The sequence below is a fragment of the Physcomitrium patens genome, chromosome 8 (assembly GCF_059467195.1).
Source record: "Physcomitrium patens ecotype Gransden chromosome 8, ASM5946719v1, whole genome shotgun sequence".
Classification (NCBI taxonomy): Eukaryota; Viridiplantae; Streptophyta; class Bryopsida; order Funariales; family Funariaceae; genus Physcomitrium; species Physcomitrium patens.
In genome coordinates, this window is record NC_143417.1 from 5211052 (window position 1) to 5226813 (window position 15762).

Here is a 15762-nt window from a genome sequence, read left to right on the forward strand (position 1 = left end):
ACTATTAATTCATAATAAGAATAAAAATTTAAGTTTAAGTTAAAATTAAAAGTTTAAAGTTAGATATAAAGTTTAAAGTTGAAAATTAAAATTTAAAAGTTAAAATTAAAAGTTTAAAGTTAAATATAAAATTTAAAGTTAAAAATGAAAATTTAAAAGTTAAAATTAAAAGTTAAAGTCAAAAATTAAAGTGAAAATATTAAAGGTGAAAAATTAAAACTTAAATTTTTTTAGCCAAAAGTTGAAATGTGGAGATTGCAAATCACTATGAAGATGAAAGTAAAAATACAATAAGAGAGATAAAAGCAAAGGTACCTTAACAACATCCAAGGATTAAAAGTAACAACCTCCTTTTACTCCAAAATTTTCCGAAAATTATAACTAGTTCTAAATTAAATGGTTCTTAGTTTATTAGAAGGCTAACTTGAAGGTGCTCTTGCTCCAATAAATTTCATTGAAATCTAGTAATCCAATAGTGAGAATTGCTCCTTTAAAGTTGAGTGATCCAAATTGCTACGGCAACCAATCCCCTTCACATAGAAATTTGCTAAAAACCCAAATCATCTTTAAATCTAGGAAAACTTGTGCTTTTTAAAGCTTAGCTTACAAAGCCCAATTTTATCAAAATTTTAATTGAATCCAATTATATGGCATTGAGAAATGCCTTCCCAAACCTGATTAATTCAAATTGCAAAGGTAGTCAACTCCTTCACATTCAAAATTTTACCAAAAATTCAATTCAATTCCAAATTGAGCGAATCTTACCTTCTTAAAAAGTTGACAATAAAAGCTACAACCACAAAGAATTTTACATTGAAAATAAAAGAACTAAATAATTGATTAAGGAAAATCCGAGACTCTGAAAACCCTTATGTGAGCCCAAAAGTTGGTTCACATTGTTGGTTAAACTAAAAAATCTAAAAAAAATGAGGATTTTGATTATGTTTTGTTATAATAAGTTAGTTATAGACATAAATGTTAGTGGCTTATTGATGATTAGTAGTGGAAAGAAAAATCAAGGGAGAATGGAGTGGTGGAAAAGATAAGAAACAGAGCCAAAAGAAAAAAATAAAATAAAATAAAATAAAACAAAACAAAACAAAAAAAAAAAAACAAATAAGGCCAAGAATAAAGAAGGAAGAAGATGAAGAGGGACAAGGAGAAGAAGGAGAAAAAGGAGAAGAAAATAATTAGAAGTAAATTTATTGTGATGGGTTTGTCAAATTGTTAGTTCTTAATGATCTAAAACTTAGATTTGGGTGTATGAATAGTCAAACTTGATGTTTAAATATGTTTTAAACACATTGATGGAGTTAGTTTTGTCAAAAAACGCTTCGAATTGGAGGTTTTGGGCATGTCCAGCCCTAAAATCGGGTTTAGGACTTAGGGTTAATGTGGGCCCTTGATCTTGATTAGGGTTGGTGGATTCGGATGGTGGAGATGTGGCCGCCACCCTTTGGTCTCTTCCTACTTGGATAAGAGGGTGGGGGTGGCCACACTCCCTCTCTCTCTTTTTCTTTGGGGCGAAGCCATGCCAAATTGCTCCCCCACGTATCCTTGTTTCTATAGAGCTGCAATTGTGCAGCTGTAGTGTATTAGTTATTTGGAAATAGAACGTCAAACTTTACCAATAGTTAGATCTTGTCGTTAGCTTCCTCGGGACAGTAGGCACGCTTTGTTTGGAGAGAAAACGAGAAAGTTGTGGTGGTTGTAGTGACAAGGAGGTCAGCTGCCGGCCAGATCTGGAGGTCTGACTTTGGAAGGCGATTGTTGGCGGACAGTATTGAATTTGGAGCTGAAACTTTTGTGGTGGATGGTTCTTGTTGTCAGCTTTGCAAGGACTATTTGCACGCTTAGATTGAGTAAAGGCCAAGGGAGTTATGGTGGTTGGAGTGAAGAGGAGTCGGCCATGGTGAAGATGTAGCACTCTGCCAACTCAAGCTACTTTGGAAGGTCATATCTTGGAATTCACTCAAGATTTTCAAGAAAAAAATTGTTGGAGGTGATGCGGTTTCAATTCTAGTTTCTGGAATGCTAAAGCATATGCGTTGCACAACTGGAATGGAGCAAGGGCAAGGGTTTTTGTGGCCAGGGGTGCTCTGACTAGGCCGAGAAAGTCAGGCAACTTTGAGGCAAGATTTCTTTTAGCTTAATTGTTGTTTTGCATTGAATTTTGTTGGAGGACAAGCGCTTGTAAGTCTACTTTCTAAAATAGCAAAGCTTGTTATAAACAAGTTAGTGATGCAACCATTGTAGTGGAATTCGTGCAAGGGGGTCGCTGCCATGACTTGGAAGGTGGCGACTTCCAATTTTCTTTAATTTTTAGGATGAATCTTGGATGAATTAGGTCAATTGCACGAATTGTCAGTTGGATGATAAGTTGATTTATGGTTGGGTGAATGAATCTTTAGATGGAAATTGGATGAATAAACTTTGAATGAATGAATGTTATGGGATGAATGAGAATTAATGGATGGATGATTGATGAATGGAAATTTAGGATGAATGAACTTAGGGTTCATGGATGAACTTAGGGTTTATGGATGAACTTAGGGTTTATGGATGAACTTAGGGTTTATGGATGAACTTAGGGTTTATGGATGAACGTAGGGTTTATGGATGAATTTAGGGTTTATGGATGAACTTAGGATTTATGGATGAATTTAGGGTTTATAAAAATTACGTGTGAGTGAAATTAATCCACTTGACTACTAAACGCAATTAAGGGTGGAGGAATTTAGCTCACATAAATGGTGCATTTGTCGGGAGACGATCCTAGAGACGTTGTCTAACAATTTTTTTTTTTTTTTTTTTTTTTTTTTGAGGTGAGATGATTGATTACATGGAGGAAGGAGATAATAGGAGCAAGATGATGGGGTCATGATTGGAGGGAGCACAGCAGAAGGTATGTGGATCTTGGGGATATCTATGGTTAGTTTGTGCTAGAAACCTTAGCATGTAATTGAGAGGCCGGTGGTATACTAATGGCGCAGGAAGCTGGAATTGTTTGAGATAAGCCATCATACCTTGAATGATCTATGTTAACTTAGGATTGTAATTCGTCGTTGTCGTTGCCTTGTTAGTGGATAATACCTCGGCAGTGAGCTGAATTGAGAACGAGGAGGATTCTGGCCGCGAAGGCAGAATCACAGTGTCTCGTTTACTGACCGTGTAAGTCCCACAACATAAGTTGTACCGTATGCCAAGATTGGACTAGCGGGCTGGTTTGCCTTGGTGAATTCTATGTTATCACCCGTAAATACTATCTTGGTGGTTTGCATTCCCTACCCACCTGAGGGTAGGCTAGATTATTAATTATCAATTTAAAAATTTAAAAATTTCAAAAATTTCAAAAAAAAAAAAAAAAAAAAAAAAATGGGTTGGTAGGTAATGAGAGAAGGTCAGTGAGGACGTTTAGATGTTTCCAAAAACTAGATCTAAAAAACCTACTTTAAACCAAGGACTTGAACGTATTAGAAGACGTGGAGGCAAGGTCGTGGATAACAAGGAAGCAGCCCCTTTTCGGAAAACACTCATTAGTAGTAGAAGCAATGAAGAATTTCTTAGAGGAGACATTAGAAGGAATTTAGAAAAGGCTTCAAGAGACGTCGGGGGCAGCCAGCTATTGGAGGAGTTGGAAGTGGAGGAGTTAGAGATAGAACACGTAGATCCTGAAGACGGAGTGTTTGGAGACGTGAACCTTAGGGAAATAGGAGGACAAGATAGGACTTTGGACTTTGTGCCTGCGGTCAAAGGATTTTTTCACGAGATGGCGACGGAGCGGCTTCCAGTTTTGGATCCCTTAGTTAGGCCACGAGGTTTACCCGTGGCTATGCCAGCAGGGCTGTTAGCGGCCACAGTTCTAGGGAATCTCTCCAAGTTCTATAGCACCAAGGACGAGGATCCAACCCTACACATGGAGAGGTACATAGAGATCTTGACAACATCCCTCATTGGGAATGAGGGATATTACCTGGTTTGGTTCCCCGGAACCTTACACGGTGAGGCTTATAATTGGTACTGGGACCATGATGAGAGATATTTTACCACATGGTCGCAGTTGCAAGTAGCCTTCTTAAACCATTTTAGGCTGGAGGTTGGACAAAGTACAGCCTTGAGAGCACTGGGAGCGGTACGACAGCAAAGAGACGAGGAAATGGCTAACTACATCAGGAGGTTTGACTTAGTCTGCATGCGTTATGTAGGAGGATTGTTGAATGGCGATACGTTAAAGTAATTCTTCATTGAAGGATTTGCTAATCGATCTACAATCAAGGGAGTATTAGAGAGAAACCCAGCCACTTTGGAGGAAGCCAAAACAGCGGCACGCGTTGTAGATTTAATCGAGAGAAGTTATGAAAGGCATTGGAGGAAGGAAGATGAGTCTATTCCGAGGTTTATTCCAATTAATCCCGTAAGCCAAGCGGTAGGACCAAGTATGTCAACTATACCTCCGATAGTCGACAATGGTGCCCAATATTACAATGTCATGTCCATGGCCACCAGAGCTCCGGTACCCTTATTGGCGTTACCAGAGCCACAATTGGAGAGGAGAGTGGAGGACTTAGAGAAGAAAATACAAGCCGGACAAGAAGGTTTTCAAGACTCCGTGATGAAGCAGATCAAAGCCTTGACTGAGCAGATGGCATTCATGATAAAGAATCAAAATTCAAACACCCCACCTCCTCGGATAGAGTCTGGTAACCATAACTCGGGGGTTTGGTGTACTACTTGTGGCCAAAATGGGCATTCATCTCTTCAGTGCCGAGTAAGGCGTCAAGGTAATCTAAATCCTCAACCATATCAGCCAACACATGGCTATGGAAGAGATAGAGGACCTCAACAGCGGCAAGGAGGTTATCAAGGTGGTCCTCAAGGATATGGTAGAAGTGGCAAGCCTCGAAAGGAGTACCATGAGCTTTGCAGGAGATGGCATGAGCCGGATCAGTGCTGGGATGACGGCCAATCATGGCCGTGTGGCAATTGTGGTGGCAATCATCCTACCCATGAATGTAGACAACCTGATAAGGTAATTCAACTACCACCACCAATAACAAATCCTTATGAGAATGCGCGGAATAACATGAGAGATCAGAGACGACCTCATGGTGATGATCAGAGGGGCCTAAGACCTCCTAATCTCTACTACAACTATGAGGATTCCAGACAAAACCATCAACATCCGGAAGGGTTACAAACCCGCCAAGGTTATATCCCAGTTGCCCAAAATCAACAAGGCGGCTATCGAAACTATGCAAACCAGAAACAAGGTCCATCTTCTAACCAAGATGTAAGAGTAGCGGAAGAGGTCTTATTGAATGGTCGTGCGCCATCTCTAGTAAAGACCACAGTGGTGATTGAAGAACATGAAGCACCTTCTAATTTAATGACCCAAGAATTGAAGAAGGACGGAGGCGGTGGCCAGGAGAATGCTACTTTGGGTGTGATTACCCGAGGGCAAGCTCATAGGCAATCACCAATCGATGAAGAAGATTCAGATAGTAGTGAGTTTGAAGAGTTGTTGGATTTAGTAGCTCTTGAGGCGGCTGCAAAGGAGGCGGCAAGAATTACAAAGGAGGTAGGCACCGCGGTAGGTGATGAAAGGTCATCTGAAGGTTCTGATCCAGGTAAAGGGTTAGAACTGGGTGAATGGAAGGGTCCAGATATTCCAGAGGAGGAATTTGGAGGGTTGGGTTGTACGATGCCAACTTTTTACCAGAAGTATGATCTCTGGAGGGACTTGCGGAGGATAAAGGCTGACATCTCAATTGCTCAACTATTAGAGATATCTCCTTTGATGAGGAAGAGTTTCAAAGAAGGATTACCTAGGGCGAAGAGGAAGAAGAAGACTCAGAAGAGGACAGTGGCTAGGGTACAAGCATCTATTAGGCTAGTGGATATGAAGGCAGTGGAGATCGAGGTCACTATCGTGGACAAGGTGGTTCTGAATGTGCTCATTGATGGAAGTAGTGGGCTTAACATCATGCCACTTCATACCATGGAGAAGTTGGGGTTGAATTTAACCAGACCTTCTTCATTTGTATTAAACATGGCAGATCAGAGTCCTGCTAGGCCTTTAGGCCAAATCACAAACTGTAAAATCTCTATAGGAGGGGAAGATTACTTAGTGACCTTCCATGTTATCAGGATGCATACTTCCAAAGAGTCTTTTCCACTTCTCTTGGGTCGTCCGTAGTTGAGGATGGCCAATGCGACCATCATGTGGGGTGGTGATAAGCCCTCCATAGTTTACGGTCCATATAAAAACTCTACTAAAGTTAGAATCAAGCCTTTGAGGTAGTTGACACCATATCTATTGGAGAAAGCACACCATTAAAATCCGTGGATGGGATGACGTTTGAAGCTGAGGTTCAAACCTTGAAGTGTCTTGGTCCAAATCTCTACCATTGGTCAAACAATGGAGAGTATGCCAAGTGGCTCCAGGACAACCCTGATTCTTCATCAAAAATAATGGCAGGATTGAATTTCATTGGAATGGAGTTGGACGATGGTTTGACACCTTTAATTGAGATAGATGTCCATTTGATTGGAATAAAGGATGCTGAAGGAGTAGAGGTTTTAGAGGAAAGTGAGCCTTTGGGAGGATCATTGAAATTTAAGACTGATTCTTTGAGAATTACAGTTGGAGAAGACGTTTCCAATTATCCCAATGTACCTTCGGATTGGTATCGGGATAACAATGAGCAATCTCACGTTGCTAAGGAAGACTGGAAGCTTGTGACAGTGGAATTTGAAGGAGAAGAACCAAGACAAATGAAGATGGGAAGCCAACTAGTGGATGAAGAGATCAAGGCCTACTGTTAGTTGGTAAGAGAGTATCGGGAGGTCTTTGCATGGTCTTACATGGAGTTAAAGGGAATTCCTCCTGAGATTATAGAACATCGAATTCCCTTGATGACCGGTGTAGTGCCGATCAGGCAAAAAGAGAGGAGAATGAATCCTCAGCTTCAATTAATTGTGAAAGAGGAACTGGAGAAATTACTCCAAGCAGGTTTTATTAAACCTATTGAGATCACAAATTGGGTCTCTCCCATGGTGCTTGTAAAGAAGAAGAATGGTAAACTTAGGGTGTGTGTGGATTATAGGAAGTTGAATTTCTGCACCCAAAAAGACCACTTTCCCTTGCCATTTATCACTAGCATCTTAGAAGAAGTGGCAGGTCACGATTTATACACATTTATGGATGGATATTCTGGATACAACCAAGTATCTATTGCACCTGAAGATCGACAAAAGACTGCATTTACAACACCTTGGGGGACGTTTGTATGGCATGTGATGCCATTTGGATTATGTAACGCCCCTGCTACTTTCCAACGTTTGGTGATGTCTATCTTCCCAAACTTGTTATACAAATCAATGACCGTATTCATTGATGACTTCAGCACCCAATCTGATGCAGATTCTCACATTCATTTGGTGAAAGAAAGCTTAGAGAGGTGCAAGAAAGCTTGAATGGCCCTGAATCCAGAAAAAACCTATCTTGCCTTGACTAGAGGTATTTTATTGGGATATATGGTTAGTAAGAGGGGTCGTGAGCCCGAGCCAGAAAAGGTGAAGGTAATTCAGAATTTATCACCTCCTACCAGTGTGAAGGAAGTGCAACGTGTATTGGGACACACCGGTTGGTATAGGGAGTTGATTGAAGATTACACCACTATTACCCTTCCCATCACTAGCCTTTAGAAGAAAGGCACCAAAATTGTATGGACTCAGGCTTGTAATGATGCTTTCGAGGTTCTAAAGAAGGAATTGTCTTCTTATCCAATATTGAGGCCCCCGAGGTGGGACTTGCCTTTCCACATCTATTGTGATGCAAGTGCGGTGGTGGTTGACAACATTCTAAGCCAACTTATAGAAGGCCCAAGCAAGGGCAAGGATCATCCAATTGCCTATGCAAGTAGGCAATTAAATCCTGCAGAGAGAAATTATTCTACCACTGAGAGGGAATGTCTAGCCATGGTGTTCTCAGCTAAGAAGTTTAGACATTATTTGTTAAGCAACAAAGTGGTTTTTTATGTGGATCACATGGCCATCAAGTATTTGGTTAACAAATCTAAGTTGAGCGGTCGACTAGCTAGGTGGGTCTTGTTGCTACAAGAGTTTGATTACACTGTGGAGTACAAACCTGGATCCGTACACAAACAAGCAGATCACATGTCGAGATTGCCTGGAGGAATGGAGACCCACCCGATTGATGATAGATTGATAGACGAGAGTCTTTTCTTGGTGACAACTAGACCAGCATGGTATTCTAGGATTATTGAGTTCTTGACTACTTAACAATTGCCAGTGGATTTATCCAAGGACGAGAGGCGAAAGATTCAGGTCAATAGTCGTCATTTTGTGGTGTTAGGGAACCGGTTGTATCGACGTGGATTGGATGGAGTGTTAAGACGTTGTGTGATGGAAGATGAGGTTCCTTCCATTTTGTCGGCTTGTCATGACAGTGCGTGTGGCGGGCATTTTTCTGGCCAATTGACTGGTCAGAAAATTCTTAGGGCTGGTTATTACTGGCCAACACTCTTCAAGGACGCTCATACCTATGTGAGGCATTGTGATGCATGTCAGAGATTTGCTAGGAATGACCTTCACATGCAATTGCCGCTTCACATTTTCCTACCATTGGTGCCATTCGAGAAGTGGGGCATCGATTATGTAGGAGAGATTCATCCTCATTCATCTCAAGGAATGGCATATATTGTAGTGGCCACCGAATATCTCACTAAGTGGGCTGAAGCCAAGGCTGTGAGGACAAATGATGCCAAGAATGCTGCGATCTTTCTCTTTGAGAATGTGATTACTAGATTTGGAGTCCCGAAGATCCTTGTGAGTGATCGAGGTATTCATTTCCTCAACGAGGTGATTGAATCCATGACTGAGCGATTCCAGATTGATCACCGGAAGACTACACCCTATCACCCTCAAACCAATGGTCAGACAGAGCGAGTCAACCAAACACTTGGTACTATATTGAGGAAAACTGTTAGAGACTCCAAGTGTGATTGGGATGTGAAACTGCCAGCTGCCTTATGGGCATATAGAACAACATTCAAGGTCACCACGCAGGCTACGCCATTCTCTCTAGTCTATGGACTGGAAGCAGTTTTACCAATTGAGTTTGAGGTTCCATCCCTTCAGATTGCAATAGATTCCAGATTGACTCACAGACAATCTTTAAAGACAAGGTTGTACGAGCTCGAGGCGTTGGATAAGAGCAGGAGACAAGGGACTCAACACATTGAGGCCATCCAGAGGCGACGCAAGGTCGTGTTTGATAAACGGAACAAGACTCGGGTCTTGCAACCTGGAATGCTAGTATTGTTATAAGACGCTCGGAAGATCGACTTTCCAAGCAAGTTTGATGCTGTATGGTTGGGTCCTTATCTTGTCAAGGAGGTGTTTTTAAACAACTCCGTGCAATTGGAGACCTTGAATGGTCAATTGATTCCCACACGAACATCAGGTAGCAGGTATAAAGAATATAAGACATGAGGGAGCGCAATTTTGGGCAAGAGCTCCACCTCTCTATCTTATGACAAGGCGACAGTATGAACTGGCATGGTGAAAATACTTTAAAGGACAAAAAATAGCAAGTACAAGCTGGATTCGTCCCCTGATGGTCGTCAATTATGTGAGCCCAAAAGTTGGTTCACATTGTTGGTTAAACTAAAAAATCTAAAAAAAATGAGGATTTTGATTATGTTTTGTTATAATAAGTTAGTTATAGACATAAATGTTAGTGGCTTATTGATGATTAGTAGTGGAAAGAAAAATCAAGGGAGAATGGAGTGGTGGAAAAGATAAGAAACAGAGCCAAAAGGAAAAAAAAAAAAAAAAAAAAAAAAAACAAAACAAAACAAAAAAAAAAAACAAATAAGGCCAAGAATAAAGAAGGAAGAAGATGAAGAGGGACAAGGAGAAGAAGGAGAAAAAGGAGAAGAAAATAATTAGAAGTAAATTTATTGTGATGGGTTTGTCAAATTGTTGGTTCTTAATGATCTAAAACTTAGATTTGGGTGTATGAATAGTCAAACTTGATGTTTAAATATGTTTTAAACACATTGATGGAGTTAGTTTTGTCAAAAAACGCTTCGAATTGGAGGTTTTGGGCATGTCCAGCCCTAAAATCGGGTTTAGGACTTAGGGTTAATGTGGGCCCTTGATCTTGATTAGGGTTGGTGGATTCGGATGGTGGAGATGTGGCCGCCACCCTTTGGTCTCTTCCTACTTGGATAAGAGGGTGGGGGTGGCCACACTCCCTCTCTCTCTTTTTCTTTGGGGCGAAGCCATGCCAAATTGCTCCCCCACGTATCCTTGTTTCTATAGAGCTGCAATTGTGCAGCTGTAGTGTATTAGTTATTTGGAAATAGAACGTCAAACTTTACCAATAGTTAGATCTTGTCGTTAGCTTCCTCGGGACAGTAGGCACGCTTTGTTTGGAGAGAAAACGAGAAAGTTGTGGTGGTTGTAGTGACAAGGAGGTCAGCTGCCGGCCAGATCTGGAGGTCTGACTTTGGAAGGCGATTGTTGGCGGACAGTATTGAATTTGGAGCTGAAACTTTTGTGGTGGATGGTTCTTGTTGTCAGCTTTGCAAGGACTATTTGCACGCTTAGATTGAGTAAAGGCCAAGGGAGTTATGGTGGTTGGAGTGAAGAGGAGTCGGCCATGGTGAAGATGTAGCACTCTGCCAACTCAAGCTACTTTGGAAGGTCATATCTTGGAATTCACTCAAGATTTTCAAGAAAAAAATTGTTGGAGGTGATGCGGTTTCAATTCTAGTTTCTGGAATGCTAAAGCATATGCGTTGCACAACTGGAATGGAGCAAGGGCAAGGGTTTTTGTGGCCAGGGGTGCTCTGACTAGGCCGAGAAAGTCAGGCAACTTTGAGGCAAGATTTCTTTTAGCTTAATTGTTGTTTTGCATTGAATTTTGTTGGAGGACAAGCGCTTGTAAGTCTACTTTCTAAAATAGCAAAGCTTGTTATAAACAAGTTAGTGATGCAACCATTGTAGTGGAATTCGTGCAAGGGGGTCGCTGCCATGACTTGGAAGGTGGCGACTTCCAATTTTCTTTAATTTTTAGGATGAATCTTGGATGAATTAGGTCAATTGCACGAATTGTCAGTTGGATGATAAGTTGATTTATGGTTGGGTGAATGAATCTTTAGATGGAAATTGGATGAATAAACTTTGAATGAATGAATGTTATGGGATGAATGAGAATTAATGGATGGATGATTGATGAATGTAAATTTAGGATGAATGAACTTAGGGTTCATGGATGAACTTAAGGTTCATGGATGAACTTAAGGTTCATGGATGAACTTAAGGTTCATGGATGAACTTAGAGTTTATGGATGAACTTAGGGTTTATAAAAATTACGTGTGAGTGAAATTAATCCACTTGACTACTAAACACAATTAAGGATGGAGGAATTTAGCTCACACCTTAGAATACTCGGGAGGCTAAGAGAGCTATTTACTACAATGAAGCATATTTTCAAACCCAATGACTATCATTCACAACTTACAATCTATGCACACTTATCCACAAAATTCACAATGAGATTTAAAAATCTAAATGAAGTTAAGATTAGAGTTTTTTTGGCCAAATTTTGGCATGGCTTCACCCTACACCAAAAGAGGAGAGAGAGAGGCCTTGGAAAACCAAGCCTCTCTTATACAATTGAGTAGAGGCTTATAAAAGGATGGCTGCATCTCTATCCTTGATTTGTAAGATCCTAATCTAGATCTATGGCCTTCATTCATCCAAAAGCTAATTTCATTACCAAGGCTGATGGCTATTGTAAGTGGTCAAAAAAGAAATTTTTGGTAAATCTAACTTCACCATCGTATTCAAAGCATCTTTTTATGATAAGATTGACTACTCACATGCCTCCATCTATGTTTATTTGTAATGTTTATGAAAGTTTTAACGTTTAAAGATTTTAGCAAGTATTGTAAAATCCTTCAAAAATGAAAATTTCATTGCTCCACTTGTATGTTGGAAGAGAAGGTGCTGATCTTATTTTCTTTACTCCATGGAGTGAATCCAATGCCACCATTGTATTTGAAAGCCTCCATTAATTGAAAAAATACTACTTTGTTGCTTGGATTTGTTGAAGTTAAAGAAAAAGCTTCAAAACTATCATTACTAAATTTTACTAAATCTTTTAGAAAGTTCTAATTCTAATTCACTCTAAATCATATGAGATGATTGTAGGTGAATTCATAGGCTCTCAATCAATCCTCATAGCAATGACTAACAACCTCCAAATTATTAAAACTAATCAAATTACTATTCTAATTTTCTAATCCTTATTATTTTGGTCTTAATTGACCTAACTCAAGGAATCAAGCTAAGATTTATACCATTAGAGGTTGCAATTCTAAAAATTTAATGAAATCAAATTCTACTTATATAAATCCTAATCTAATATGCTCAATTATCATAAAATAAGAAAAAAATAAAAAATAAAATTTTAGAGCATAAATGAGAGCTCACACTATGCATTGGAAGAGCATACTGGAATAAATAAACATCAACAAAGGAAGGCACTTTCCCTCTCCACAATCTTACTATTGTTTAATGAGCCATACAACCAATTTGCGACTAGTATTATTTGAATTGGAAGGATCATAAGGATTCATGCTACCAACGATGTGCAATAGTAAGGCAAGAAAAGCATTAACTACAATTAGTTTCATCAATTCTTCGCTTCACAGAGATGTTGCACTGAAGAGTGGGGCTGCTCAAAGAAAAAAACAACACTAGAATCAACCTAGAGGAATAGTAGTGATCTTCTTCGAGAGAATACTATGGCGACTTGGCTTTAAGATCTTAACCATTAGAAACAACATTGAGGAAGAATGGAAGATGTCTCAAGCTTTAAACACTTCTAATTTTCGGAATGGTTGGAATCCAAGATTAAGTATAATTTCAAAGACTAGGCAAGATTACCAAGTTTTATTATTAAAAGTTTTTAGTGAATAAAAAATTATTTTGTATAAATTTAAATCAATAGAGATGAATCTAAGATTTCAAATGGATGAATTATTAGAAATGACAATGATCTAAGGTTGGATGAATTCTTATTTATGGATAAAAATCAATTCATAGATGGATTTTTTTGGATGAATTTTGAATCATGGAATAATATTTAATATTAAAAAAGAATAAAAATTAATAATGATAATAATAATAATAAGAAGAAGATAAAACAAAAATTATATATACTTAAACTAAATCATATTAATTTATCTTTTAAGTATATATTATTGATTGAATTATTTAATTATCTTGTGATAGAATTGTAGTGTTTTTTAAGTGGTTGTATTCTTACCATAGAATTGATGGTGGGATTTAATTGGTAGAGAATTGAAAAATAAAAAAAATAAGAAATAATTTAATTAATTAAATTTTAAGCTTGTTAATATTGATTAATTAGAATAGATTACATGTTAGAAGAATTTATGCAAATCACGACATGAATTTTTTTAGATTGTAGAATATCTAATTAAACAATAATAGATACTTGTTAGAAATTTGAATAATTACATCATTGTGAATTAGAATAGACTTTTGATTAGTAGAGGTTTAATTTATTTCAGAGTCACCATGTATATGGATCATAAGAACGTCAAGTATTTCATGTCAGCTCATATTTTGAATTATTGATAGGCTCGTTGGAGCATGTCTCTATCAAGATTTGAATTCAATATTACTTATCAGCTACAAAAACAACAAAATTTGTCCGATGTCCTTTCAAGACGTTCTTATTTTACACCTAAAGAAAGAAATGCATCTTTTGATCAACAAAAGATAATTTTATTGAAGCCAAAATAATTTCATCTTCAAGCACTAAAATCAACATTGATTGTTGATTCAACTTTTTTTAAACAAATTCAATCAAGTATGTACTTTGATCTTCTTGTTTATGATATCAAAACTACTTCTTCTTAGTCTCGTGATACTTCTAAGTTTGAATTCAAGAACAACCTACTTTATTTTGAAGGATGCCTATATGTACCAAAAAGAGAAGCATATTTACTTGTTCTTCAAGCATATTATGACTTTTGAGCGGCAAGACATTATAGATATAATAAGACTTTGGACCTAATATCTAGAGATTTTTAATAGCTGCAAATATGGAAGGCCGTAAAAAACTTTGTTGAATCATGTGACATTTTTTCAAGGTCAAAAAGACTTTGTTATCGACCTTATAGACTTTTTTAGCCATTACCTATTCTAAAACAACCATGGTCTTCTATTTCTATGGATTTTATTATGGATCTTTCAATCTCAGATTTGTATGATTCTATTTTTGTAATAATAGATCATTTTATCAAAATGGCACATTTTATATAATGCACAAAATCAATCATATGTGAAAAAACTATCAAGATTTTTTTTTATAATACTTATCAATATCATGGATTGTGAAAAGATATTATATTGGATATGGAGACTCAATTTTTATCAAGTTTTTGAAGTATTCTTTTTAAGATTTTAAAGATGGATGTAAAACTTTCTTTGACCTTTCGTCTTTAAACTAATGGATAAGCAGAGGGCATAAACCAAGTTTTGGAACAATATTTAAGGTGTACCATCAATTATAAAGAAGACAATTAGAGAATCTTCTTGCCATTGGCAAAGTTTACTTATAATAATACGATGCATTTTCCTATGCAACAAACACCTTTCTTCGCTAATCATGGTTACTATCCATAACTTGATACTTTTGACTTTTTAAAAGTTAATAATCCTACAACAAAATATTTGGCAAAACAATTGTTTGAGTTACATGCAATAATAAAGGTGCAATTAAAAGAAGCTTAAAAATGACAAAAGATTAATGTGGATGCCAATCAAAAGAAACAACCACAATTTATTGTAGTTGATAAGATATGGTTACTTTGTCATAATATCAAGACTCCTTGTCATTATAATAAGTTGGCTATTGCAAGCTTGGACCTTTTTCTATTTGTAGACAAATCAATCTAGTTGCTTATCAATTATATCTATTAGAATCAATGAAGATCCATCTTCTCTTCCATATGTTATTTCTTAAATCATATAAGACTATGAAATATCAAAAAGAAGATAAGTCCCACCTTCTCTTATAGAAGTAGACAATAATGAAGAATTTGAAATGAAAGAAGTTCTAGACTTAAGGCAGTGCCAAAATAAATTAGAATATCTTGTCCATTGGCATAGATATGATATTAGTAAATACCCATGAGTACCAACAAAGAATCTAACATATGCAACTGTCAAGGACAAGAACTCGATGAAAAAATAATTCGGACAAGTGAGCCTTCACTCAAAGAAAAGTAACAAAATATAAACAAACAAGTATGTATATTGAAATAGAAACTGGAATTGCTATTGCCAAAAGACAAGAAAACTAGAGACCCTTGAAACTAGACTAGAAGCAAGAAAGGAGTTGACAAGAGTGAAGAAGCCTTCACTCTTGTCTCTATATATACTATCTAACTAAGAGCTACGTGGTGACGTTCTATAGGACCTCCAATATGTGTTGACTTTGTAGGGCACATGCCTTGACTTACAAGGCAAGTTTTTCTACGTGTGGGCCACATAGTTAGCTTGATCTTCAAACTAACAACATGTGTGGCACATGGCCAACTTGTTGACCACATTTCTAATCCAAAAAGTCAATTAAAGACACCTATGAAGTCAAAGCAGCGTCTAGGAAGTTTTTAGGAAGCTTCCATATT

The 15762-nt window shown here is 37.7% G+C and overlaps 1 protein-coding gene across 4 annotated transcripts; it reads left to right on the top strand.

The window, feature by feature from the left end:
• Positions 1 to 1283: 1283 nt before the first annotated feature.
• Positions 1284 to 11028, top strand: LOC141045706 (uncharacterized). 4 transcript variants are annotated; one of them, XM_073535892.2, is made up of 3 exons: positions 1284 to 2132; positions 2826 to 2905; positions 4206 to 11028. In XM_073535892.2, exon 3 carries the CDS (start codon positions 4439 to 4441, stop codon positions 6194 to 6196), a length of 1758 nt encoding a protein of 585 aa, XP_073391993.1. In that variant the 5' UTR covers positions 1284 to 2132; positions 2826 to 2905; positions 4206 to 4438; the 3' UTR covers positions 6197 to 11028. The 4 variants fall into 4 exon arrangements, with proteins under 4 accessions (XP_073391993.1, XP_073391991.1, XP_090108530.1 ...); XM_090252404.1 differs by having other exon boundaries at positions 1287 to 2132; positions 2831 to 2905; XM_073535890.2 differs by having other exon boundaries at positions 2826 to 11028.
• Positions 11029 to 15762: the final 4734 nt, after the last annotated feature.

Bases quoted from the DNA above. Each gene is read 5' to 3' on its own strand.
- LOC141045706 (XM_073535890.2), top strand. From the start codon at position 4,439: ATGTCAACTATACCTCCGATAGTCGACAATGGTGCCCAATATTACAAT.